Source organism: Aphis gossypii, chromosome 1 (genome assembly GCF_020184175.1).
Source record: "Aphis gossypii isolate Hap1 chromosome 1, ASM2018417v2, whole genome shotgun sequence".
NCBI lineage: Eukaryota > Metazoa > Arthropoda > Insecta > Hemiptera > Aphididae > Aphis > Aphis gossypii.
Window position 1 is genome coordinate 47,512,006 of NC_065530.1, and position 27,286 is coordinate 47,539,291.

The window sequence follows — 27,286 nt, forward strand, 5'->3', positions numbered from 1 at the left end:
AAATTCGGGGTTTTTTTATATATATACGACGTACCTCCTCGACCTGACTGCATCGCTAGCGATAATCGTTATTTAAGGCGCCTTAAACGTATTATTAAGAATATATATATATATTATATATATGAAGGACTAAACCTAAAATCGTTTAGTTGTTACTTATCTGTGTAGTGTTCCGATTCAATCAAAAGATACTGACGATAATGTTATATAGAATAGGACGTTTCACTGGTTTGTCCTCGTATCTGTCCATCTAATAATATATACAGAGTTTAACTCGTATATTTGATATTATTGAATTTGTGATTTGTCAAATAGACTAGTTACACCCTGTATACTCATCAACCGACCATCTGTCTAAATGCTAAAATATATATAATATACCTACATCATGAATTACAATAATATATATATAAAAGGGTAAATAATTAAAAATTAAATTAGCTTTATCACTTATGATTGAAATTATGCATCTATAATTTTTAGCTTCAGCCATAATAAATTATTTGTGTACTAAAAAATACATTTACACAACTATTTTATACAGTAGTAATTATGATAAAAACAATAAATAAATAATATCATACAACTGAGGTCACCAACCAGTCGATATTTCTAGGAGTATAGGTTTATCATAATAAAAATTAATTTTACCATAATCGGTCGATCGAGTAATAAATTATTACGATTATTATTATTATGAAGAAGGAACAATAAAAAATTATCCTTTGGGGCTTAAATTTTATATTTTTTGCTCACCTAACAAATTTCTTCCTAAAGACTTAAATTCTTCTGGATTTCGATTCTCCAGAGTCTTAAAATTTCAAATGTAGCTTATTATTGTTTGAAAAGGTTGGCGATCCTCGCCATACAGAATATAGTAAAAGTACTATTACATTACATATTATATTTTAACTACCTAGATTATAACATGCTATTATAATATATTGTATTATATTAAATTAGGTATCTATAAATTAATTAAAAATTATAGTATAATAATCAGTTAATTTTAGTCACATCATTTGAGGAGGTGAATGGTATGAATTTGTCCCCTTTTTTGTAAATTACCTTCATTCCAAAAATAAAATTAATGCTCAGATATTTGTTTTGAATCTGATGTTGAGTCAGAATTTTATATAATTGGTATTTTTAAAATACATTTTTTCAGTGGTACAACCATCGATATATTATTAAAAGAAAAGTAATAGTAAATTAAAATATTTTATAATATCTATTACAAAGAACAAATAATAATAAAATAATAATTGTACAAGGTGCAATATTGTCGTTTGTACTAATCGTAACCACAGAGCACGAACTAAAAGTTCTAATCGTTAACTCGTGATGATAAGAAATAACAACAATTTATACTTCCCATCAACATAGAAAGAAAAATATATGTAGGTACTTTAAAAATTTCATTCTTAGTTGTTTATATTTTAAATCTCATCATTTACATACTTAAGATACACGTTTATACATTTGTATGACACTATTCCAAAGATATTGTGCGCTGATAATGATTTTAAAATGGCTTGCAATCATTTTTTGGCATCAAAAATTAATAAACTAATAGGTATGACGCGTCTGGACTTCAATGTTATCTGATTAATAAACATAGTTATTAGTTAGCATGACCCATTTATTGTATCGTTTACTTAATTTTCATTTTGAACTTGGTAAGTTTATTTTAAATGTAGTTTATTCAATAGAGTTATTATTTTAAGCCCCATTTAATTGATACTGCTATACAACGGGCCACAAAATATTAAGTTCAAATGTGATGGAAAAAAAATGTATATGAAGATTATATTCAATGATAGGGGTACTGATTAAAAGATTAGAAATATAAAATTTCCCACAAATGGTATCAACTATTAATATACGTAATTCAATTTCCATTTTTAAGTTATAAGGAATGCTTAAAACATTATAGAGATCAGTTCATCAGTATTATGAGCCACTTTAAAATATGCTAATAAATAATAAAAATTATACCTGTATAAGTAAGGTAGGTAGGTATATCATAATAACTTTTATTTATTTAATAAAAAAAAAAATAATAACTTAAATTCTTATCATTACAATAATCGATTCACATATTAATAATAATACGTATTTATACCAAACTTTAATAAAACCTATTATATAAATCTTACAGTACAAGTTTCTAGTAAGTAACAGTATTAATAAAAAAAAATTAACCAGCTATCCTTAAATTAAGTTTGGTATCTAGTTAAATAAAGTTGTTTAGTTAAATACAGTATTAAAATATAAGATCAATGAAATTATTATACCTTGAAATAAAAAAACGTCTGTTTAATCAATTATAAAAAATCAAGAGGATTCGATAACCAACCGATTTTTTCTGTCATTGCTTCATACCTGGATTATAACAATTTAGATGTATATTTTTTTCAAAATTTTTGCTTTTTAAGCTAGTGAAATGATAACAAATCTACCTACAGATTTGAATTTGACATTGGCTTCCCAAATTTTTTTAATTTTTCATCTTAAATCTTAAAAAAAATATATATATTAAAAATGTTAAAATTAAAAAATTGTAATATTTCGACTTTTGAAAAAATTATGTAATAAAAAAAAAAATATGGGAAAATTGGTTTCAACTGTTTCAAGTATAGACTTAATAAAAATTAAAATCTGTTTTCAGAAATCTTATAACTTCACTCGCATAATCGGTAAAAATCTGAAAAAATAAATTTAAATATTATCATAATCCAGGTGTGAGGCAAAGACAGAAACAGTCGGTATCAAATCCCCTTAATATATTAATTTATTAAAAATCCATTTATGAAGACTTTATTAAATTACTTAAATAAACTGTTTATCTTACGTATATAATTGCATACTCAGTAATTGCGTGAACCTATATGTTTATTAATTTATGTATATGATAATATTTTTATCGTCCTACATACCTGATGGGTTATAGGTGAATGTATATAAAGGATGAGTTCTCAAAAAAAGTTATGTTAAGTATAATCGTATAGCTATAAAATAAGTGTGAAAATATTTCGTGGTGTGGTTTGTTTGGGTTAGTAGGTTGGTTTACTATAGTGAGTATATACTGACTTTCTTTATTTGACATATATTTTTAGATAGGTACCTATTAATAGTTTACTGGGTACTTTGGGGTTGCCTACTGCTTTCTTTCAAATTGCTTATTTTGAAAAAAAATTTTTTAACCAATGTAAAATAAACATTAAATAAATAAAAGTATAAGTCACTAAGTACTATATGTATTTTCATAAGTACAAAAACAGAAAAACACGGTGACCTTGGATATTGAAATAGCTGAATTTAATTTATGTTTTATTATGATTAAAATGCAAATTAATTATCTAATGTTAAATATTGAACTTCCATGAAAAATTAGTTACAACAATTATTGTAGTATAATGATGTTAAAGGTAAACGGTTTACACGGTAGCATAAATGCATAATGCGTTTACTTGTTATTGTATGAATGTAAATTAATTCAATGATGCCTAAATAATTATGTATAAAACATTATAATATTAGTTTCATTTATTGAAAATATCAAAGGACTATAGAAGTATTTTTATTTTGTTTTCGTAAATTATTACAGAAATTTATTAAAAATTAATTCTTATTAAAAACATAAAATATATATGATAAATACAAAACAAATTAATAATTATTTTGTTAAGTAAATAACAGTTAATTAAAACAAATTAATGTTTTCCTTTGATTATTTCATCCATTTAAAGTTTAAAATAGAATAAAATAAAATCAATGTGATATTACACCTTAGCTTTTAATAATTTAAAAAAACAAAATTGTGATTAATATATTAATTATAATTTATCGTAATATCATTAGTCATTACATAGTGGCTGGCATATTTTTTATCATTTCGAATCACTTTAAAACTGTAATTATGTTGTATGCATGCATTTAATATTTAATTACTGTATCATTAATTAAAAATTATTATCATTATTGTTTTATTTCTCATTACAAATTAATCAATTCAATTAAAACTATAAAGACATTCTAAACTAATCATATTTTTTTTGTATTATTTAACATGTATAACTATTGACTATACCTAATAAATAATATTTTCGAAAATAATGATTGTCTCGATAAAATAGTTCGGATAATGTAGTATTGACTTAAAATTTAAAAGAAAACACAATCAATTTTATATAATTTATGTTGTATGTAAAATTATTTAAAGATAAAGTTAACTTACTACAGGTTATAGCTTATAAAGAAAAATATATTATAAAGTTAATATTATTTAAATATGCTTGAAAAATAAAAAAAACCAGACAACTATGGTACTTAGACATAGGGAGATTATTCAATAGTAGTTATAGTATAGATTCATAGATACTATATGTATTCACGTAATTTTGTTGCTATACTCAACTGTCAGGAGCCGGGAAGAGCCGAATAGTAACATTTTTTTATACCATTTTTCACTATTTCACTGTTCATTCTTCCGTCAAAAGCACATATTTATCACCTAAGACATTAATAATCACTGCAGTCTACACTAATATATAACATAAAAAAAAAAAATTGATATTTAATATTATTTATAAATTTATAATTATGAATTATAATAATACTATAATTGTAGCAGTCACAATAGTTATACTCCTATAACAAGGACAAATAATATCTAATACTATAATTTATAATTCGTATATTTTTTCAAGTTCAAACGTTAGGTTGAGTTCAAAGCTACGCAGACTGTCGCGTCAGTGCGTCACATCCAAAAGTTAAGCTCGGTCCAATTCTGAAAGGTCATGGTTAGTGAATAGTGAATGATATAATGATTACAACGGCAAATCAGAATACGATAAGAGTCACTCGACACGAGTTTATAACAGATGACGTAGCTGTTCACACAGCTTTGCGGTTAATTTAATTTATTATGTAATATTATAACATACAGAAGTACAGATCTATTTTTTTATTATCATACGTATTAACGTTAATAACTTTTATGATTTATAATTTATAACAACAGTTTTTACAGCAGTCAATATAGCCTACATTAAATAGTAACTACCCCATGTGTACTCTTATACGGGTGTGTTAAGTGTTTATTTTAGACACGTTCCGAGGGGCATCTCATAAAATGATTTGAGTTTTTTTTTAATTATAGTTTAAAGCGTATTAATCAAAAAAACTTTAAATATTTTATTTCAAACTAGTTGATACGTGGGGGTCAAAAGTAAATAATTCCCATTTCCCAGTACTTTTCTTAATAATGAGGAAAAAATAAGAAAACTGATATTTATTAGGCTAAGCCAATTTTTGATAAAATCTATTTTGTTATAATTAAAAAAAAAATAAAATTAACGTAGATGTTTGAAATATTCAGCAAATGTTTATGTCAATATTTTTAATAAATTCTTTAATTTTTTTTTTTAATACTTCTATGATTATATTTTACTATTCATAATGACATTTTAAAAATACCAAGATTATTTTGCATGTATTATAGTAATTACTGATAGAAAAATATATTACTGTAAGTATAGTAGCATTATAAATATATGATAAAATTTACTTAGTAATATCCGGGCCGTCTCTTTGCTCAGAATTATTTGCAATGATTTATCATTGAATTAAAATTTAATACACTCATATAGTGACCTACTCAATGACTAGGTACACTCGATTGTACTGTTTAGCTGAGCAGTTATTTACTTGTCTACTTTTTATTATTTAAATTATGAAATAAGTAAATTTAATATTCGAATAAGACGAATTCAGTGCTTTTTTGTGTAACATGCGTAAAATAGATAAAATCTATGCATTTAAAAATTATAATTTCATTATTATATACAAGAATATAATACTTTAGGGTAATTGGTTGAAATCAATGAGTGTATTATTATTAGAACTTTGTACAAACAAAAAAGTTCTAAATTCAAATCAGTTTTTATTATGAATTTTGACAAAACTATAGAGAGTTACAATTATATGTTATTTTTAATATTGTAAGTCTTAGTAACCGTTTACTAATAGGTACTATTTTTCTATTTTTTTTTTAATGAAATGAGAGTTTAAACTGTCTTTAAAGTTGAAAGTTTGTGTTTTGGATAATTATTCATTACTTTTCTAGTTTTTATCAATACAATGGTATCGGCAGGTACTTTATATATATGCTTTCAAATCAAATTTGATTTAAAAGTAAAATAACAGATACAAATTAAATTAATTATAGATTATCTTTTTAAATAGGAAAAAAAATAAACAAATCTGTATTGTATTCTTAAGTCAGATGCTCTTTAAACAAGAATTAATCTAATGTTTTAATAATTTAGAGGGTGTACTCAGAAATAGGTATGTTATGCGAATCGCTTTTCGTTTGAAATGAGATCTTGAGTGGCTTCTTAATTCCTCGCAATTGACTATGAATAGAGTTTAACTACGGCAATGATAATCGCATTTCACTCGAGTACCATAAAAGATTCAAAATTCTTATATTTTTCATAATACAGTATTTAATGTTTTAATTTTGTTTAAAATAAAAATATTTTATTTTATAGTCACATTTCTAATGTTGCGCTCTCGTTAGCAATTTTAAAACGTTTGGTAACTTTTAAACGTAGTTGAGCTTTAATTTTAACTATTTTACTTGTTTAAATAAAAGTATTATTGTAAAACTATACAGCTCTAATAGTTTAACTTACTAGCGTAATAGTCTTATTTAATTAATTAATGTCTTAGTAGTAACATAATTAGAAATGTATAACTATTAATATTTCAATATATAATAGAAGGTCCACTATCCAGTAAGTATATAACAATCACAAATAAGGCTTTAGAAATAATAATTTCCCATATTTAATTGTCAAATGTGTGTATTTATTATATATAGGTACATGTATAAGAACGTGTTTCAGTTATTCAGTACATGTACTTGGTATTTTTAATTTAAAAGAAAAAACATATAATCTTTAAAAAATTATGTAAGATATTATGTCATTACGCAATAAGCTACCTATGCAATATGTTGTATGGAAACAAAATGTTAAAAAATTAGCAAATCGTGTGTGTGGAGATACTATTATTGATGGATCACCAATATTACTAGTTTAGTTTACATTTTGAGTAGTCATTATGCAATTTTAAAATAAAAATAGTAAGTTTTATTAAATAATTCGGGAAAACAATATGAGAAAAATGTTAAATATAATTTTAGTTATTTATATTAATTTTGATTCATCAGCAATATTATTTACGACGTTTACGTAGGTACTAATGAATACGTTGCATTTTGATTTACGCAGGTAATATTATTGAAGGTATTCAACGTTTAAGAATAACTACCTAAATTAATCGGCAAAATAACGAAATCGAAAAACTTTGTACGGGATAACTATATTATATGCGTACACTTGGATACACTCGATTTAATGAAGTTTTGCTTCCGTCTGCTGTGTTTTTTTTTTGTGCATAGTGCAGCTTGTTTTTCAATTAAAGACACACAATTCACACAATTGGGTACTTTACGGTATACTTAAACGTAACCGCATTATGCACCTGTATACAATTAATAAATAAATTATAAACTTATAAATAGTTAATACATAATATTCAATACAATAATGCGATTATCGGGCGACGGACGGTATATTATATTATATACATGTATATATATTCTGAAAATTACGAGAAATCTGAAATCTGCAGAAACTGATCGATTCGTCAGCAGTGCGTGGGAAGGGGGTTGTAGGGGGAAGTTGATTTGTCGTGCCCGTTTGGCGATGAAAATTCGCATCACTTTAACGATGTAGGGCAAGGGACCACGACGTTCGGGTAATATTTTCGGATCTGTCTGCGAAGCTGCCGAGGTAACGCCTATAACGCAAAAACTCGGCCGACCAATAGCTGTGAACGGTTACGCGATCGCCGACGACCGAAGCCGAGCCCGGTTAAACCGACGGAATTTTACGCGTGATGTCGCCACCGCCGCTGCCGCCGTAACAGCCGCCGCCGTCGCCGCCGCCGCCGCCGGCCAGTGACTCTTACCGGTTTAGTAGCAGCACAGCTGTTTCGTACGCGTGTGCGTTGATCGCGGAGTTCGAGAATTTCGACCAATGTTAAGGTAAACGGTCCGTTTTTTGGATATCACATTAACAGTATTTATGTTATTTTTTACGATTACGTATATTGTGTTCTTGTTTTACGAGTTTTTTACTGTGGAGTGATTAAACTCGGAATTTAGCCCGACGCGAGTTAGTGCTGTTTAATGTGCGGTTGATTGTCGAATGATGTGTACGTCTAGAAAAGTATCGTATGTTTATATTGATATTATGGTGGAACAGACAACAGGAAAATTATGAAAGCTTTACCGGACAAAACGGAAGGCACTGACGACGTGGACAACAGTACGGTGGACACAAATGTGATCGACAAACGCAGCACTGTGGTTCTGGAATGCGACAATGTGATTGAAATATCTTCGGATTCCGAAGATGGAGAAGAGGTACGGGTCCGTGGTGCGGGAAAAGAGCAGGGCGAAGAGGAAGTGGAAGAAGTAGTTAATAGTAAACCGCACAAGTCTATAAAGAAACATAAGAAACACCATCACCACTACTATGACGAGCACGGCACTCGTATCCGAAAAAAGCACAAGAAAAAGTCGAAACAGGAGAGTCGTCCAATATTTCTATGGGCTAAACAAGAAGAGACCAAAATAAAGGAAATATTCATCGAAGAGTTCCATCCGGGCATTAAACTGGTCAAGACTAACGGCGTGTGGGCTTCTACTCCCAAGTCTAGGGTTTTGGCAGCCGCTCAATCACGTTCGTCCATTGCCGGGCACGTTAGCGAGACACCGAGAAATGGCAACGAGTCAGTCCCACGTCCGGACGACCGAATCAAAGAAAGTCCAAAGACTGGTGAGTCGATACTTGTTGACCTGAACGACAACTCTATCGACTTTGTGGACACTATAAGTAGTGATGAGGCGGACGACGAGGAGCAAACCAGGGCCAAGATCGACCGAGCACTCGAGATGATCGACCAGGACCCGGCATTGATGTGTGACGTGAAAATTCCGTTATCTACCGTTGAGACGGCTTCAGCAATCAAGTTACCCGAAGGTACGACGATCCACCAGATCAAATCCGAAAACGTCGCTGTCTGCGGGGCTATTTCTGCAACAACACCATCGCCGCCGCCGCTATCGTCCGAGATGCCAACGATGCAATGTAAGCTGGGCGAGTTAATCATAATGACGCAGCAGCAACAGCAAAACGAACCGTTGAACCTGGAAACTGTAAGTAAGCGATCTGCTTTAGAAATTCGATTACAGGAGCCGCCGATTAAGAAAAAACGCGTAGAGAAATCACCCCCTGCACAACAGCCATTAGCCGGCGAGCAGGTAAAACGCGAATGGGATCCCTTGTCCGAGCTGAAAGAAGTGCTTGCGAATCCCAATCTGTCGGTGCCCGACCCATTGCTCGTGCCCAGGGCCAGGTTGGCCGCCTTGGTGGCTAGCCCGGCCACGGAAATACCAAAACTTTTGCGAGAGCCATCGCTATTGCCGCCACCGCCCCCGAACCCTGATCTGTTGGCCGTCTCGTTGTCGCATCTTCAGTCCTTATTGCAACAACAACCGGGTTATGCGGATGACCGTAAGCCGGACGGCAACCAACCATCAAACATCGATCAGTTCCTGTGGTTGTCGTACTTGTCAAAAGACATGACCGGCGCCGATGCCGACTTGATGTCCACCATGTTGAGCATTATACTGCCCAACTCGACAACTGCTCAACAATCCTTCAGCTACCCTCAAGATAAGAACCAATGGAACGACATGTATTTCGACAGTAATATCGAACCACCGTACGGTTCTACGGCTAGCTACAGCAAATCGGACGATTGTTGTGCGTCGGTGTCGCCACTTCCGCCACCACCGCCGCCACTGCCACAAATATTACCACCGTTACAACAACCACAGCCACTATTATTACCACCACCACCACCACCACCACCTCCACCACCGCCACCACCCTCACAAATATTACCACCAACAGTTGCACAGCCGCAAGTATTACCACTGCAACAACCACTAAAACACCAACAATCACAACTGTTGCCACCGCCGCCGCCGCCGCCGCAGTCACATGTGCGGCAGCAGCAAGTACCGCGACTTTCATCTAAGCGATCGGTGCAGCACAACACGACGTCACAACAGCAACGGTTGCCGTCGCATCCACAGCAAGTTCCACCACAACTGTTGCCATCGCGTCCGCAGCAACAAATACCACCACTGCTACACCGTCAGTCAAAACGACGGGCTTGTCAAGAGCCATGCTGCAGCGGATCGCCGTTATCGTGTTGTAGTAGTAGCTGTTGCCCAAAATCGAGCGGTTATAACCCGTTAACTAAGGTGTCTCCCAACGGCTGTAACCCATGTTCTGCGACTCCCGGCGAATGCAATCCGTTCACTGCGATTCCTGCTGCCAATTGTAGTGGTGGCAATCCGAAGACTTGTACCACATGCACGGTGCCGGGCGCTATGTCGACTTGTTGCTACCCGTCGGAAATCAGTTGTGGGTATAACGGCAAATCTCCGTCGCCAAAGCCTTCGCGAAATCCGTCCGTATCGCCTCGCAACCGCGCTCAATACAACTACCATACCGGTCCGGGGCAACAGCAGCAGACGCCTATGACGGAAGTCGGTAGCATCGTCAACAGCTGTTGTATTGGCGTCAATAACTGCAGCAATGGTGTCACTGACTACAGCAGTAGCATCAAAAACAGTAGTAGTGGCGTCAACAGCAGTAGCAGTGGCGTTAACAGCAGTAGTAGTGGCGTCAATGGTAATACCAGTAACGTTATTGGCTGTAGCAGTGGCATCAACGGCTATAACAGTGGCAGCAGTACTAGTGCCATCGGTACAGACTCTCAATGTTTGACTACGACTAATAAGCCGAAAATACCATTGCCCGTGACGTCTGCCAGTGGTGACACCGGTCAGACGACGTACAGGCCTAAAATCAAAGTCAAAGAACATTTGATCGATCCGAACGCGAAACCAAAACTTTTGAACATCGAAGGCGCCCTTCATTTAGCTGCAGGACATGACCTGTTCAGTTCACCTCTTTGGCACCCGTTATTCGGCAGGTAATTATCACAATAAGTATTAAATAATAAAAATACTATATATTGTGGTACTGAATTTATCATAATATTATAGTATTAGGATAAACGTGTAGGTCGTAACAAACCGTAATCCCATGAACAGTCCCGTTAGCCCAATTTCAACAATAAAAACGGTATTTTATAGTACGACTGCAGCGTTTATGAAAACAATTTTGTCAACAAACATTTTCCAGGTATAATACTATGATTATTTCTTTATTCATTCTTATTTAAACTATTTTATCGTATTCCATAATAGAATAGATGCATTCCAGCGAAAAATATGTGTTTAAGGTCGCTGAAATCTTGTGTTTAAAACTGAAAAATGGATATTTTAATTTTTAGTTTCATATAATGATCATATTTCATATAATATTCGGCATTATCACACCAAATTTACATAATTAATTCGAGTAAAACATACACATCTAGTATAAATTATCTTACTGTAAATAGTGTTTTAATTTAAATTTTATTTAACTTTTTAACTTTTTCAAATAATATATTTTAAGAGAAAATTATTTTATACATATATGATATATATATGTGTATATGTATATAATTATACATATACACATTGTACAATTGTTATTATTTAGATAGAAACAATAACTAACAATATACCTATTTTTATAATTATAGTTATACATATATTATAGTTAAATAATATTTATCTTATGAATAAATGATACTGTAATCAATTAGAAAATAATTGAATAAATAAAAATATAAAATAAACTATTTAACTACAAAAATAAATATTATTATAATCATTACTATTATTAAATATTAATTGTTCAAATATACAATAGTAGATATTCATTATTAAACAGTAAAAAAAACGATTCAAAAGTTAAATTAACACATTTTACAATCGACATATGTACTTACTTTCCTCAACTGAAAAATGTTTTTAAAAATAATCTCCATTCAAATTGAAATGATTTACAAACGATTTAGATACAATTAGAGACAATGCCTGGTTTTCAATTTATGACTTGATACATGTAAATTTTTCAAATCTTAACTACACTTATTGTATATAGATTTATATGGTAAAAACCATTTTTGTTTCAATTTTATTAAGTACCTATTTCATGTGTTACGCACTATATATGTGTGATGACCTAATGCTAGATTTCATTACTTATTTCAAATTTTCATCTACACAGATATGTATACATGTATACAATTATCTGTCTCCGAAACAATTTTTATTTTAAATAAATTATTTATTTATTAAAATACATTTTTATAATTTATAATATTACAGAATCTGTATCAATAATATGTTAAAATGTAATATTTATAATATATATATATATTAATTTTTCAAATATTATTATAAGGGTACACAATAAAAATTTGAAATTCTGAAATTTAAAATATATTTATTTTAATCATATTTAATTAAACTTTTTAGGTAACCAATTTGTTGGTTTTTTTTTATAATGCAAATATTATGTTACAGATAAATTTCAGTTCTAAATGATTTAAATGTCATATTTCTGATCTAACGATCGTCTGTTTCATTTGTTTATTTTTGTTAATCTTATAAATATTCATGTATATTATATATACTGATTTTTAGATAATTAATTAACAATAAATAATTGGTAATCAATAATAATAGAATGTTTAATCTTGTAAATAATAATATTACTTATTCTCATATAAATTAAATGTTATACTCGTAAACTCTTTTAGTTCGAATGAACTATTACTTCTTTACACTACTTTACATTAAGATAATTTTTTCATTAATAATTACATACGTTATTAGAACATGAAAATACTATTCACGTTACTGAAAATACATTTTTTTTACTTAGATTATTATTCAACATTTCAAGACTAAATTAATTAATAAATATTATGAGTTATGACTATGTTTGGGATATTATACAGAATAATATAAATAACGATCATAACAAAATAAGTTTTAAACAAATACTTAAACAAAAAAAAATATAAGTCTATGTATTATGTTTGTGTTTTGTGTTTCATTCACAAAATGTTATGGAAATCATTAAGCCTTTTAATAAAATAAAATAAATGATTCTAATAAATGTAATATAAAGAATACATATCAGCAATTATCTGCTGAAATCGTTCTTAGAAAGCCATATTTGACGTTTTTATACACTTGATTTGACGATAATAAAATTAGAAAAATTTCTTTAGACATAATTTTTAGTCACCAGGATAATTAAACTATTAAAATATGAATGATATTATACTCGGAACGTGTTTTGTTTTCTATATAGGTATCACCGAATTTAATGATCTAAGATCTAAGTGTAATTTATGAAACATTATACTAAATATCATTTTCAGTTTTTCAAACTTAATTTATTTGTATTCAAGTTATTTAGTTATAACTGATAATACAAATATTAGTTAATATTATTTTATCCAATAAGTAATATTATTCAAAATTTACTCATAGTTTGAATTTGTTTTAGGTTCTTACCGATTACTTAAAGTAATAAATACGATATTATTAAATATGTGTACTTATACCTAACTTAGTATTACTAAATGATTGTAGTAGGTACATAATATTATTTTTTTTTCGAAAAAAACTGATATCTTTTTTGTTGTTGTTTTAATTTCACATTGCTTAAAATATTTATTAAAATAATAAAGCAGCTATAAATATCTTACAATTAATAAATTATGTATCTATAATAACGGGTAACATTTTAAAACTAATTTTATAAAATAGTTGTTTCTTAATAATCTTCACTTTAAGTATAAATACTTTTAACGTTTTGTGTAAATAAAATTAGTTTATTAAAAACTGATTTCTAGTCAAAATATCTCTATATATAGTAATATAAAATAATATATAGAAAAGGTATCAAAAATACCTATGTAGAATAGTCGATAGATTATGTGCGTGAAGTTCACAAACATGGAGAAAGGGGATTATAGAATTAAAGTAATGATGTTAAAAAAAAATGTCTATTATATTGAATATTGGTAAAAACATAATATTAAAAGTAGACATTTAATGAAATATATTTTCGATTATTCTAAGTCTTAACTTATATTTTTAAATAAATAACCTACTTTTGACATTTATCTTTTTATTGAAAGGATTGAATATATAAATAACTATTTATTTATAATTATTAATTCTGTACACTTATCAAAATGAGAACTGATTTCTTCTATAGTATCTATATCATATATTATGTTTTTATCAGATAATGAACCTACCTTGTTATTTACTAAAGATAATTCATATTTACATTACATTCCTAAATTAATTTTTTTTAAGTACCTACCTATTATTGCTTTAATAAAATAACATTTATTGTTAGTAATTTATATTATTAATTTCATGTGGACATTTAACTATTTTTACTCTTCAAGTTTATTTAATGCGAAACACTTCATCACAGATTTAGGTACCGCAAGTGTAAACACATAAATAAAAAGGTAATCAATTTAAATTTAATGCATGTTTTAAATTTATACTAGATCGTATTTTATTAGTTTTTTATATAGTTTATATTTCTATTTATTTAAATTTTTAAATTTGTTGAGACTAAGTAATATTAATGTATTATGTTCATAATAATTAATAATATAATATATATGACTCAGACATACTTATCCCTTGATTTGATAGAAAAAAAATAATATAATTTCTTATTAATTAAAAATGTAAATAAATTATTTATATATTATTTAAATGTATCTAAATTAACTATTAATTATGCTATACATGGTAATTAATAATGAAATCAATATTTTTTGTGGCCTTACAAAATACTAAAAAAAATATTTAAGTGAATAATTGAAGCATGTTTTCTACATCTTACAATATTATACAATATTTAACAGTATCATAAATTCACTTGGATTTTGGTTTTTTATATGTGTTGACTTATGGAAAAAATTAAAATGTTAAAGATACTTTTATTAAAAAACTTAATGTTAGTGCTTCTCAAGTAAACTTAGCATGTGTCGAAGAAAATTTGAACACGTTGCTTAAAATCTTCAAAATTGAACAATATGAATATCTCATGTTGTTGTATTTTCATTTTATTCATAAATATAGGACAAGCTCAAAAATAATAAGGTTATATATACAAAATGATAACATATTCATTGATAAAATATACTTTAATTATTTATGTAAATGTATACCGAAATTTACGTGTAAAAATTTGACAATATTTTATTATCAATTATTTCTAGGTAGGTACTTGAATCTTAAATCTACAATAAGGTATATTATTTTATTGGCTATTTGTAGATTATTAAATAAAATTTTTAGTAATTGTATGATCAATAATTGATCATATATAGAAATGGTTAAACCCTATAAATTTATTTTATTTTTTTATCTCCCAATCAGATATATTATTCATCCAGATTTAATGTATCGATATTATCGATTAAATTATGTTGCCCAGCAAGGTACTTTCTAACCCTAAAATTCTTTAATTTTCTCATCAAGAAAACAACTTTTTTAGATCCCCTAAAACAAACATTAATATATTTTATATTACTTTTCTTATCTCATTTTACGTGTAAACGTACTTGTAATGTAGAATATCACCAACCGAAATCAACTTTGGATAATGGTTAATGATATTAGTTTGTTTGATTATCCCTCTAAAGTAAATAAAGTAAATGCAGTAATGTACATAGTAGGCATAATACAAACATAAAAAAATATAATTTTACTTTTCTTTTATCATTTTGTATACTTGTAGACTGTAGAGTGTATCATGAAGATTAGAGAGATTTTTATTTTACACCGACATTATATATTATGTCAACGTTTTGAGACAGGTATAATCTATATTGTTGGCTAATTATTTTTACTATATAAATATTTATTTTGGAATTAATTTGATTCTTTAATAAATCAATAAAATAATATTAATATATAGGTTATATTAGATTACTTATAGGTACCCATTTTTTTTTTTTTTTATAAAAAAAGTACGTATCTTATAAGAAAAGCCTGTTGAGTTGTACTTAGTGCTTCTGTAAAAGTAAAATACAAATAAAATCACTACTTAAATTAAATACAATACGGATTTATGATGTAATATCTTAATAAATATTTTTTAAATTTTACTTATTAGTTTTCAAATGAGATGATACTTATCTTTAGGCTATTAACTCCTAATAATGAGTACGCTAGTAATTAAGTACTATTTCTATAAAATAACATTTTTTGTAAAATGTTTATCTTTTTATTATTTGCTAAGAAAAAATATTGCTTTGGTTAATATTATTTTTAGAAAATGTATACTTTTTATTTATTTATTAAATACAATACGGGACAGGCCCAATTTGAATGTACATTCACACAAAGAAAAAAAAATATATATATTTTTAAAATTAAACACATTGTGATACAGAAGTATCAGTTGATATTTATTTATAATTCGCTTATTTTAATAACAAAAAGATAACGTAATAAAAATATGGTTTATAATAAAAATGATGGGTCTTCGTTGGCCAATTTCAGCATTCGAATGATAGGACGATTCGACATAAAACTGGAGGAACAAAAAGGAATAGAGCATGAGTATACTGAACGAGAGTTAAAGACAGGAACATGAAAATTAGCAGTCTGCAGTAAGTCAGAAGTACCAAGGCTTCCACCAATAAGTTTACCAAGAAAAAGCAAATGTGCTTGATCTCTCCTATCTACTAGCGAAGAGAGGTTTAGTCTGTGAAACACTTGCGAATAGTCGTGAGGCAGGCAATCTATTTGTAGGACATATGCAACATATTTTAAACATTTTCGCTATACACGTTCGATTTTGTACTGATCATCAATTGTACTAGGACACCATACTATCACGCGGTATTCCAAATGAGGACACACGAATGAGCAATACAAAGTCTTAAGTAAAATAAAAGGCTTAAAATCAGAAAATGTTCTTTTAACAAACCCAAGCATTTTTATGGCCTTACATGTTATTCTTTCAATATGTGAATGAAAGCACAAACGCCGATCAAACGTAATACATAAATCTACAACACTCTACCCAGAGCTTATCAGACTAATACCGTCAGACAGAATATATAAAATTTACATTTTCATGACGACGTTTAAAGTCATGTTGTTTTATTATTACTATTAAAAATACAAAAATAAAAATACAAAATAGGGAGTAATGTTTTGATGCTCTGAAGTCTGAAGATATAGTGTTGGACATTGAAAGAGATGTTAGAAAAATTATAAAGGGACAATAGGTATGTTCGTTATTGTGGTTACAACTTAGGATAGTTAAAGATATGATTGGTGTACATCACAAATCGTTGGGTTGCTGTGGAAAGTGCAGATGGGAATTAATTAAGTAAAAGTTTAAAGAAATTCAAATAAAGTGAGGTATTGACAATCGGAAATAGAAAAAGAGGTATATAATAATATGTGTTATACTAATAATTTTTATTAAAAGTTTTTAAAAATTAATTAATGAATAACAAACGAAAAAAGTATTATTCAAATTTAACCTTGGACAACTTACTATTAATATTTAATACTTAATATTATTAAAAGCTAACTTAATGTGTAATATCATTTTTACTACTTCTTTTTTATTGCATACAATTATACATAAATAAATCTATTAATATCATCACGTCGAGTCTATAATAATGTATAACTAATTGAAATTTTAATTTACTATTTAAAAGTTGATAGGTGGATGGTTAATAGCATACATTTTTAAATAAAATTACATTTGAATTAAAACTCACGCATATTTATAGGATGATGTGACGATGTATTATTATTATAATAAAAAAAAAAATCGTGAAATGTATACAAATTAACGTACTGCAGTTTTAGGTATTCCTACAATAAGTACACTGCAACAGTATTCGCTTTCATATAGATCTGTCAGAAACATTCTCCTCCAGATTTAATAATATAATTAATGAGACAAAATAAATATCTTTTTAAATATTAACTTCGTTTCTAATATAGCGATATAACCATAAAACTAAATATTACCAAATACCTTACCAGAGATGTACAATTCGTTTTCTTCATTATAGTATTTCTATAATTGATTGACAATTGGCAGATCGATTAAATTTAATTAAGCGAAATTCTTATATGGCGCTGTAGGTTTTATAAATCTGTGGGACGCCTAGTATTATACTAATATAAAGCACACACATTTATACCTATAGTTACTCACGAAATCATAAATCATATCATAACTACGTATACACGCTTATAAATAATTTTTTTTTTAAATCTTTATATTGTCTATCACTAGAGGTTCGTTAAGTTGCCTCTTAACTACTATAATTTTCCATACCATGTGAATTTAGTAAACCTACATTCTACTGGTAAAAATACTTTACTGATCGTAATAAATTTTTTTGAGCTACAGATATTACACCATATCATTATTATAATATCAAAAAATCTGAAATGTCCATAAAATCAGTATACGTATTATCGATGTATAATTATGATACATATAGCGTACAAATATAAAAAACTCATCACGAGTTATAATACAACCATCTACAATATGTAATTTGTTCTGTTGTTTTGCAGTGACAGTGTACGTATATAGGTTTCAGGCAGGGACTAGTAGGTACCCACCTTTTGGTTTTTCGGTTCCGGCTCTAGTTCCGGTGTTCAATTATTTCATTAAAAGGTCCTAGTTCCGGTTTCTATTTAAAAAAATATACATTAAGTAGTTAAGGTTAGGGTTCCGGCCAAAACCAGCATTAAATGGTTCCAACGTTTAAATATAATAGAATCGATTTAATTTTTTATACATTATTTAAAAAATAATATTCATTATATATATTTCAAAATAAAATATAAATAGGAAAAAATATTGAATATTCATTTAAATTTTAATATTTTTCGAGAAATAAATGGTCTTAAATATTTAATATAATATACACGCGAGTTTATCAAAGTACTCTTGGGATAAATGTATACGTACATCTGAAAAAATGATAAAATAAAACTTATAAGCATAACCGATATTTTTGTATCTAAAAATATGAGTCTCGGTTTCGATTTCAAATATTTTAAGGGTATTAGGATTTTAAAACTGGTACTTTTCGATTCGGTTCCAATCTGGTTGTAGGTGCGATATAAATTGTGAAGTGTCAACTATAAAAACATATTTTGGTTTAAGTTTAATAACAATTAGTTTATTTTTATCACTATAATATGTAAGGTTAATATAATATTTGATTAATTAATTAATCAGAACTAAAAAAAGAAACTTGTCGACTACAATATTTATTATCGTTTGATCGGTAAAAAATAATTATTTCACAAAATGTGTTTAAAAACATTAAGCCATTTTTAGATTAGCGAAAACCTTGATAAATAGTAATTGTAAGATAATTGATTACGTAAAATATATTTGCGATTCTTACCTTGGAAGTTGGAATGTTCAAATATATTTATGAAACGAATGTTCAATATACCGAAATACAACTGCACAGAACAGTAAATCTTAAAAAAAAAATACAACTATTTTAGAATAAATTGTATTTATATTTTAAAGGTGAAAGATGGCTATTATATTTGTGATAATTTTTTGGTGCAGATGCGCGTTTATTTTGTTCGTTGTTATTATAGTGATTAAATCATTAGATTGTTAGATTGATCATTAGATCAAATCATTGATCCGAATATTTTATTTTAAATAACTTAAATCATAAAGTAGTTAGATTAGATATTGTTCCTTATAATTTATATTTTAAATTTTACTTTTTATTACAAGCTTCATTAACCGTATTATGAACTGTTTATATCATTACATTTTAAATTCATCAAATGCGTATAATGTATAATATTAATTAAAATTGAAATACCATTAACTTAATTTTTAGAAAATACGTATAAAAGTTAATTATAATTACAATTTTTCTATAATATATTTTATAGTAATAATTTATCTGAAAGATAAATATTACCTCTAGATAAATTAATATATTATTATTGTAGACCAGAGATGATGATGTAATAACAATACAATGAACTGTAATGTAGAACTGTCAAGGATTCTTATGAATGAAAATTAATACGAATATCATTGTTCTCGTAATATTTATACTTAGGTATATTTGGCATTTGCGTAAATTTAAATAATTTTAAAACCAAATGTAAGCACAATGAAAACGTAAATATCCTTTTATATAGCGATATAGTTATATTTATTATTTACTTGTACGTGCACATATGAAAAGAAATGATTACAGTAATTTGTATAATATAGCATGAGGTAAATAATATTATAGAACAGTTTAGTATATTGACAATATTGAGTGTTTGCCATTTCGTTTATTTATTTAATATGTTTGATCCTTTTTTTATTTTAACAAAAGCATGAAGTTTTCTTTAATAAAATTACTATACTTGTCTTGTCAAATACATTCGCTATTAGATTACTGTTAAAAAACGATCAAAATATTCAAAATATTATATTTTCAATCAAACATTAAAATCTCGAGAAAATATAAAACTGATATTTCATACAATTTTTAATGCACACAAAGATGACATTAAACAATTCTAACCAATGTCTGGACGTCTAAAAAATTACGTTTTATATTGATATTTTCACATTACTTTATCGAGTTATTAAAATTATTATCAAATAGTAATAACTTTGTTTAAACATTTGTTTAAAATCTTGAATCTTAGTATTATTATATTTATATATTCCTTATATTATAACGTATGATAGACTGTAAGCGATTGGCTAAAAAACTAATAAAATTAAAAATATTCCTTTAGGTACAACATTTTTATTATTAAATATATTAGGTAAATTTACTTTACCATTTAAATCCATTAGATATCATGATATACGTAAACAAATTATTCTATGTAAAATGTATCTCTGAATATACTTTTAATGTCTCAATATTATGAAAAATATCATTTTATTTTATTTTATACGTTAATCGTTTTGAAAATATAATAAGTATAAATATTTTTTACTATTTACAACAATTAATATTTTATTTTCATTTCAAATTTTACTAAATAATTTAAATCAATTTTATAATAAATCTAATTAAATGTTGTAGGTGTTAAAATTCTATAGGATGTTACAAAATTGAATGACCTATTTTATTATATATATATACATTGGAGGCATATACATTATACGTATACAAGTACTGAAGTACATTAAATAATATTAGTGAATTACTAATCTACTTCGGTGTACCTACTTAATTAATTAACGTTAAAAATATTGGAACTTTTAATCGTTTTCTAGCTAATCATTTTATAAAGTTACCACTGCAGCTAAAATATGTTAAATATTACTGTTATCGATTTTATTTTCATTAATAATAAAAAGTTAAATATAATTATTTCGTGTCACGGACAATGGTTTTCATTTACGAGTTCATACGTAATACCTAATCTTTTGGACATAATAATATAGTTAGGTAAAATTGTCTTATGCACCGTATACTGCAGTGAACCGTTATTAGCGCATAAATTTCTTAGTATTATTGTTTCATAGTTTATAATGTTGTAATGAGGTACTGTATTTATTTATTTAAAACTACCGGAGTATCCGAATTGGTTCCCAGTTTGTTACAAAGGGTGTATCTAAATTGGTTCCCTAGTCAAAGCATTTTCAATTTTTTTTCCCATTTTATACAGACTTAGGACTGTCTACATAATATTATGCAGGTATGGTTAAAAATTATGATTTTGTGCCATTTCTATAATTTTTTGTTTAGGTACATTAAAACAAGTAATAATAATACTTTTTAAATTAAAAATATAAAATAAATATTAATAAACAAAACATTAATTTGTCCATTTATGTTTTATGTATATTTATTTATTTTTAGATTTAAGATTTTGTGCTTTTTTGAGATGATTTTATCTTATTCATAGAAGCTACCCTTATTTTGAATTTTATATTCTTTAAAAAATTATATTTATTTGAAAACTAGAACAATTATCAACGTTTAAGTTTCGTAATACACTTGTTGAAATGATTGATAAAAATTCGTTGTTTACGTATCAATTATTCAGAAAATTTAGAACATATAGTTTTAATTATATATATGTGTTAATGTTTAAAAAAAAAATAAAAAAAAATAATGTAAAAAATCTTATTTTTTTTTGCAGGAAATTAAATTTTGTCGATTATTATGTGTTAGGTAAAACGAATAGATAACATTTTCTTATTAAAACGAAAAAAAATTAAAAGAAAAACTTTCAGCGATGATTAGCGCATCATGATAAAAAAAATGTTTAATATTATTGATATAACTATATAAGTACCTAGGTGCCTATCATTGTGACCTTTCCTATAACTTCCCGTAACGGTCAAACGATGTGCATATACATTATGTAATTTCTGTCGATGTTCTCCATCGTATTATTTTTCAAGTGAACTTTTGATTTTATTCTAATTCCGTTTCAAATGCTTACTAAGTTACCTGTTTTTTGTTTCAGTCAAGCCAAGCCGTATGGTTGTCGGTGGCAATGGGCAACGCCTGTCACCACGTCTGCATCAACTTCTTCTGACGATGTGTCTGCTGGCACAAAACGTTAAACTTCTGGCAAGTCGGTGCGATAGGAACGACAAGATAATATATTATCAAAGCAGCGCACCTACAGTATTTGTTTATTTATTTATTAATATTATAGTAATTATTATCGTTATACGTGTTTTACGACCCACCTCCAATACTCATTTATGTCAAATATAATACATTAAACCCATTCTAAACTCCCAATCCCGCTGGATTCAACGTCAAATATTTTTTATTAAATATAATATCGATAAGTTTTAATATACTTTAATATATACCGGGGATCACCGATTATTATTTTTGAAGGGCCATACTTTAGTAATTTAGGTTAAGTAACTTTTTTGGGCCCATCAAAATTTAATGTAAGTACACATTTGTTTATCTAATGAAATTTTAAGAAAAAAAAAATTAAATTAAATTTATAAATTTATAAACCTTTTTTATTTACTAAAATAATAATAATAATTTAAATTATAATAATAAATTTTTTGTCTGCAGACCAGATAAAGTTCATCCGCGGGCTACCATTTGGTGACCGCTGGTATATATACTATAGTATTTATTATAATATACGTTTAAGCTAATGTTATATATAATATATCATTAAATAAAATGTACCCATAGAGCAGAGGTTCCCAACATTTTTTGACTCACGGAACCCTTAGTCATTTTCTAAAAATCCGGAGGCATCCTATTGACAACTTCGGTTTTATTTAACAGTGCATAAGTATAAACAAAAGTAATAAGATGTACCTAGATATAATATTCTATATACGCATATTATATTTTATAAAACAAATTATTACATTGAAATAGGTACATTTTTACTTTTATTTATTATTGCATAAATAATATAATAAAAACTACATTTTAAATAATTTCGCGGAACCTTAAATACAGTTCGCGGCACCCTGGGGTGCCGTAGCACCCCGGTTGGGAATCTCTGCCATAGTGTATTGTATAATATATTCATCTCGTATTTGTATGTAAGTAGTCAAATCGCCGTTTGAGTCGGCCCGCGAGACGTCGCCGGTGCCGCCGTAGGAATCGATTGACCTCGACCTTTGCACTACTTTGCGTCGGGGTATACGTTCGCTTTATTGTCCTACGAGTCAGAGGACCGGCTTCATCCTATAGACTTTCCGTTGTCGGTCGTTGAAATTCCTATGACTGTAAAATGTCTGTTTAAATAAAATATGTACATAATATTATCATTGTAATGTCATATTTTTGTGGTGCTGAATGAAAATACGTTTTTCTCATAAAATGTACTGTTAGTTTCTGTTCTTTTATTGATTTATTATCGTTCTTTGTATTAATTTATTATCGTTTGATTGTTTATTTATTATTCGGAAAACTGTTTACCACACTCAAGTACGTGACTGAACGCGCGTATGTGGTTTTGTGTTGAATTTATTTTGTAAATTTTTTATTTAAAAAACAAAATAAGCCAATTTTGTTTCTCGTTTATTTTTGTGTTACATATCAGCTTTAGTTTGGTTATTTTTCTGTGTACTTGGTGTACTTGAATTTATTACAATTTTATTGTTTTTTTTTTTTATTTTTTACGTTCTACGTCAATTATTTTAGCCATTGAATTTTTGGATATAAATATTTATTTATATAGTTTGAATGTTGAATGTCCTGTCTGAAATATATTTTATTGTACGTAAATTATTATAAATTGATCTACAAAACGGAACTTCATATTATTACTGTATAATGACATATTATATATTATACTCAATATTGATTTTCAATACTAGTCTCTTATATTATAAGATAAATGTATAAGGATATAACGATAAAAAAAATATATTATACTAAAAAATATATATACTATACAATACCTATACAGCATACATTGTATGTATAACTAAGTGTCTATGTGTATTAATATTGTGCTTATGATGATATTGGAATATTATTAAATGTCAGTGAAATAAATGTGTCAGTGTAATAATATTATGATTATAATAATTTAATATGATTAATAAGCTTTAGTATAATGTAAACATGGGCGCCCATTGAGAGGGGCAAGATAGGGCACTTGCCTCCCCACCCCTGGACTAAAAATATTAAAAACTTGTTACTCAATAAATAGTACCATAATATAACTATTATCTTTACATTTGAGAATTTTTTATTTTGACCCCCCCTAAAATTTTACTTATGGGCGCCCATGAATGTAAACTATACGAATAGTATACGTACTATGTATTATATTTATACTATCATAAATAATAATGAAAACAAAAACTATATGTAATGAAAAAAAATTGGTCATATTATTATTACTATTACTGTAACAGTATAACTTAACCGATAACTGATAAGTAACTATATTATATGATATTAATGAGCTGTTTCTGCAGTACACGTGCAAAAATCCTTTACCACTAATTTTCGCATTTGTGTTTTATTTATTGTATAATTTTAGCTTTAAAATTTAATGTTAGTTTGTCATAAAGTGATGTAAGAAGATATTCCTCAACCCCATAGAAAGTCTGATTAGATTTTAATTTAATTTTGTTTATTATTTATTTATTTTTTTTTAAATTTTGTCCTGAGAAGTTTAAGTCATTTGAATTGAAAGCGATATCATATAATTCAATATTTTTAAGTATAATATATTATATAATTATTATTCATTATTATTCGTTTTGTAAAATTTAAACTGAATAAAATAAACAAAAACAAACACATAATTTATACTATATACTTTAATAATATAACAATATTGATTTGATTGTTATATTTATGTTTTTATATTATTGTACTCTTTATTTTTATACAGTACTATGCACGTCATTTATGTCACCATAAATGAATATTTGCTAGTACGTATAAAATTTATTACAGGTGCCATATTTACAGCTGCTTATATATACATAGGTATCTAAAACAAAGACGTATTTATATGGGGCTCGTAATGGGCTGTCCGAATACGGTAGGTATACAGGGCGATTCACTACCTCGTATGCTAACTATACCTTATATGAATTTAAATTTTGAAATTTAAACACCATGTTTTCAAATACTCGGTCTTTTTATACTAAAAAGATAATCTCAATACATACTAATTTTTTATATTTTGAACAGAATAATAAATATTTATTGGTTACACAATAATGCATCAGTGCATGGTTTTTTGTGTCCAGTCACCTTTAGAAACAGTAAAATTCTTCAATCTTCCATTTAGAGATTGGTTTTTGACAGTATATTATTGAATCTAAGTTGGTACATTGGAAAGATTAAAATTAAAAATGTTAACTATTTTTTCAAAATAATCAAGTGAATTCAAAAAGTTCGTCAAAATTCATACTTTTTTTTTACTCTAACAGTTTTAACATATTAAGCTTGAAAATGTATTATAAAATCGCTAAAAAAATATTCTTTTAGTAGTTGGAAAATATCGATTATTCATTACCACAATTTTTTTTTCTATATTTATATTCAAAAATAAAATATTGACACAATTAGATATTTAAAACATAAAATAAGATTTTAGATATATATTTTTTTTTAATTTAAAAATACTATTCGTAAATTATTATTAACCATGCACAATGATATTTTAAAAATATTTAAACCAAGTTTAAGCTATTTAAACCACGAATCTATTCATTCTATTCTACGGTTTGGTGGTATTGATTTATAAGCTAATTACAGTTTGAAATATTATTAAATAATATAATTTTAAAACAGCCTGACCTATATGCGATTTGTTTTTAGCAATACTGCAAAAGTTTATACAAAGTACAAACTATATTATTATTAATAGAAAAATAAAGTACTTTTAGTAATATTATAATTATAAATAATATATCCTGAGATAAATAGGCCGACAGACAATCGTATCCGCTCAGAATCGTTTTTAATGTGGAATGATTTATCAGTGACCTACTCATAATGACAAGAATACTATACCTAATGTCCTAATGTATAGCAAACTGACTTCCCGAGTTTTTTCAAACGAAAACAACTTTTTTTACTGTGAATTATAAAGCAAATAATTTTTTTTGAAAATATTGGTAATGATGTGTCAAAATCAGAATTCAAACGAGTAGCTCCAAGTTATTGAAATATATACGTAAAAAGGTAATACTAAGTCCTTTAAAGTGATTTTAAATAAAATATATTTAAATAGATGAATTACTTCGTCTAATATGTATTATTCTTGCTGATTAATATGAATTATTTTAATTTTCAAATTATTATGTCCCCATATCTTCCATTCCTATTATTATTAGCTAGTATTATTATATACCTAATGTCTTAGTACACACAGTCAAATAACTTGAAAACCATTGGCTCAAATTTCGATTTAGATACATATAAACATACCAAAAATATGGTTTTTGAAATATAGCAAAAAAAAAAAATGTTCCTTATTTGAAAATTATATGGTTCTTATTGTTCTAAATCTAAATTGAATAATCTCATTATGTTATTAAAATAGTAATACACTGGAGATAGGCGTGCTTGTTGTGTGGTTTTTTACTTCACAACCTGTAAGTAGGTATTTCATAATAATTTAATATCTTTAACGACAACTTTTAGGAAATTAATTCAACTACAA

At 27.2% G+C, this 27,286-nt stretch overlaps 1 protein-coding gene across 2 annotated transcripts; it reads left to right on the forward strand.

Moving 5' to 3' along the window:
• Window positions 1-7,815: 7,815 nt before the first annotated feature.
• On the forward strand, window positions 7,816-25,416 carry LOC114122291 (uncharacterized). Of its 2 annotated transcripts, XM_050202894.1 has the most exons (3): window positions 7,816-11,148; window positions 14,548-14,613; window positions 22,625-25,416. In XM_050202894.1, exons 1-2 carry the CDS (start codon window positions 8,354-8,356, stop codon window positions 14,603-14,605), a joined length of 2,853 nt encoding a protein of 950 aa, XP_050058851.1. In that variant the 5' UTR covers window positions 7,816-8,353; the 3' UTR covers window positions 14,606-14,613; window positions 22,625-25,416. The 2 variants fall into 2 exon arrangements, with proteins under 2 accessions (XP_050058851.1, XP_027840703.2); XM_027984902.2 differs by lacking the exon at window positions 14,548-14,613 and having other exon boundaries at window positions 7,819-11,148.
• Window positions 25,417-27,286: the final 1,870 nt, after the last annotated feature.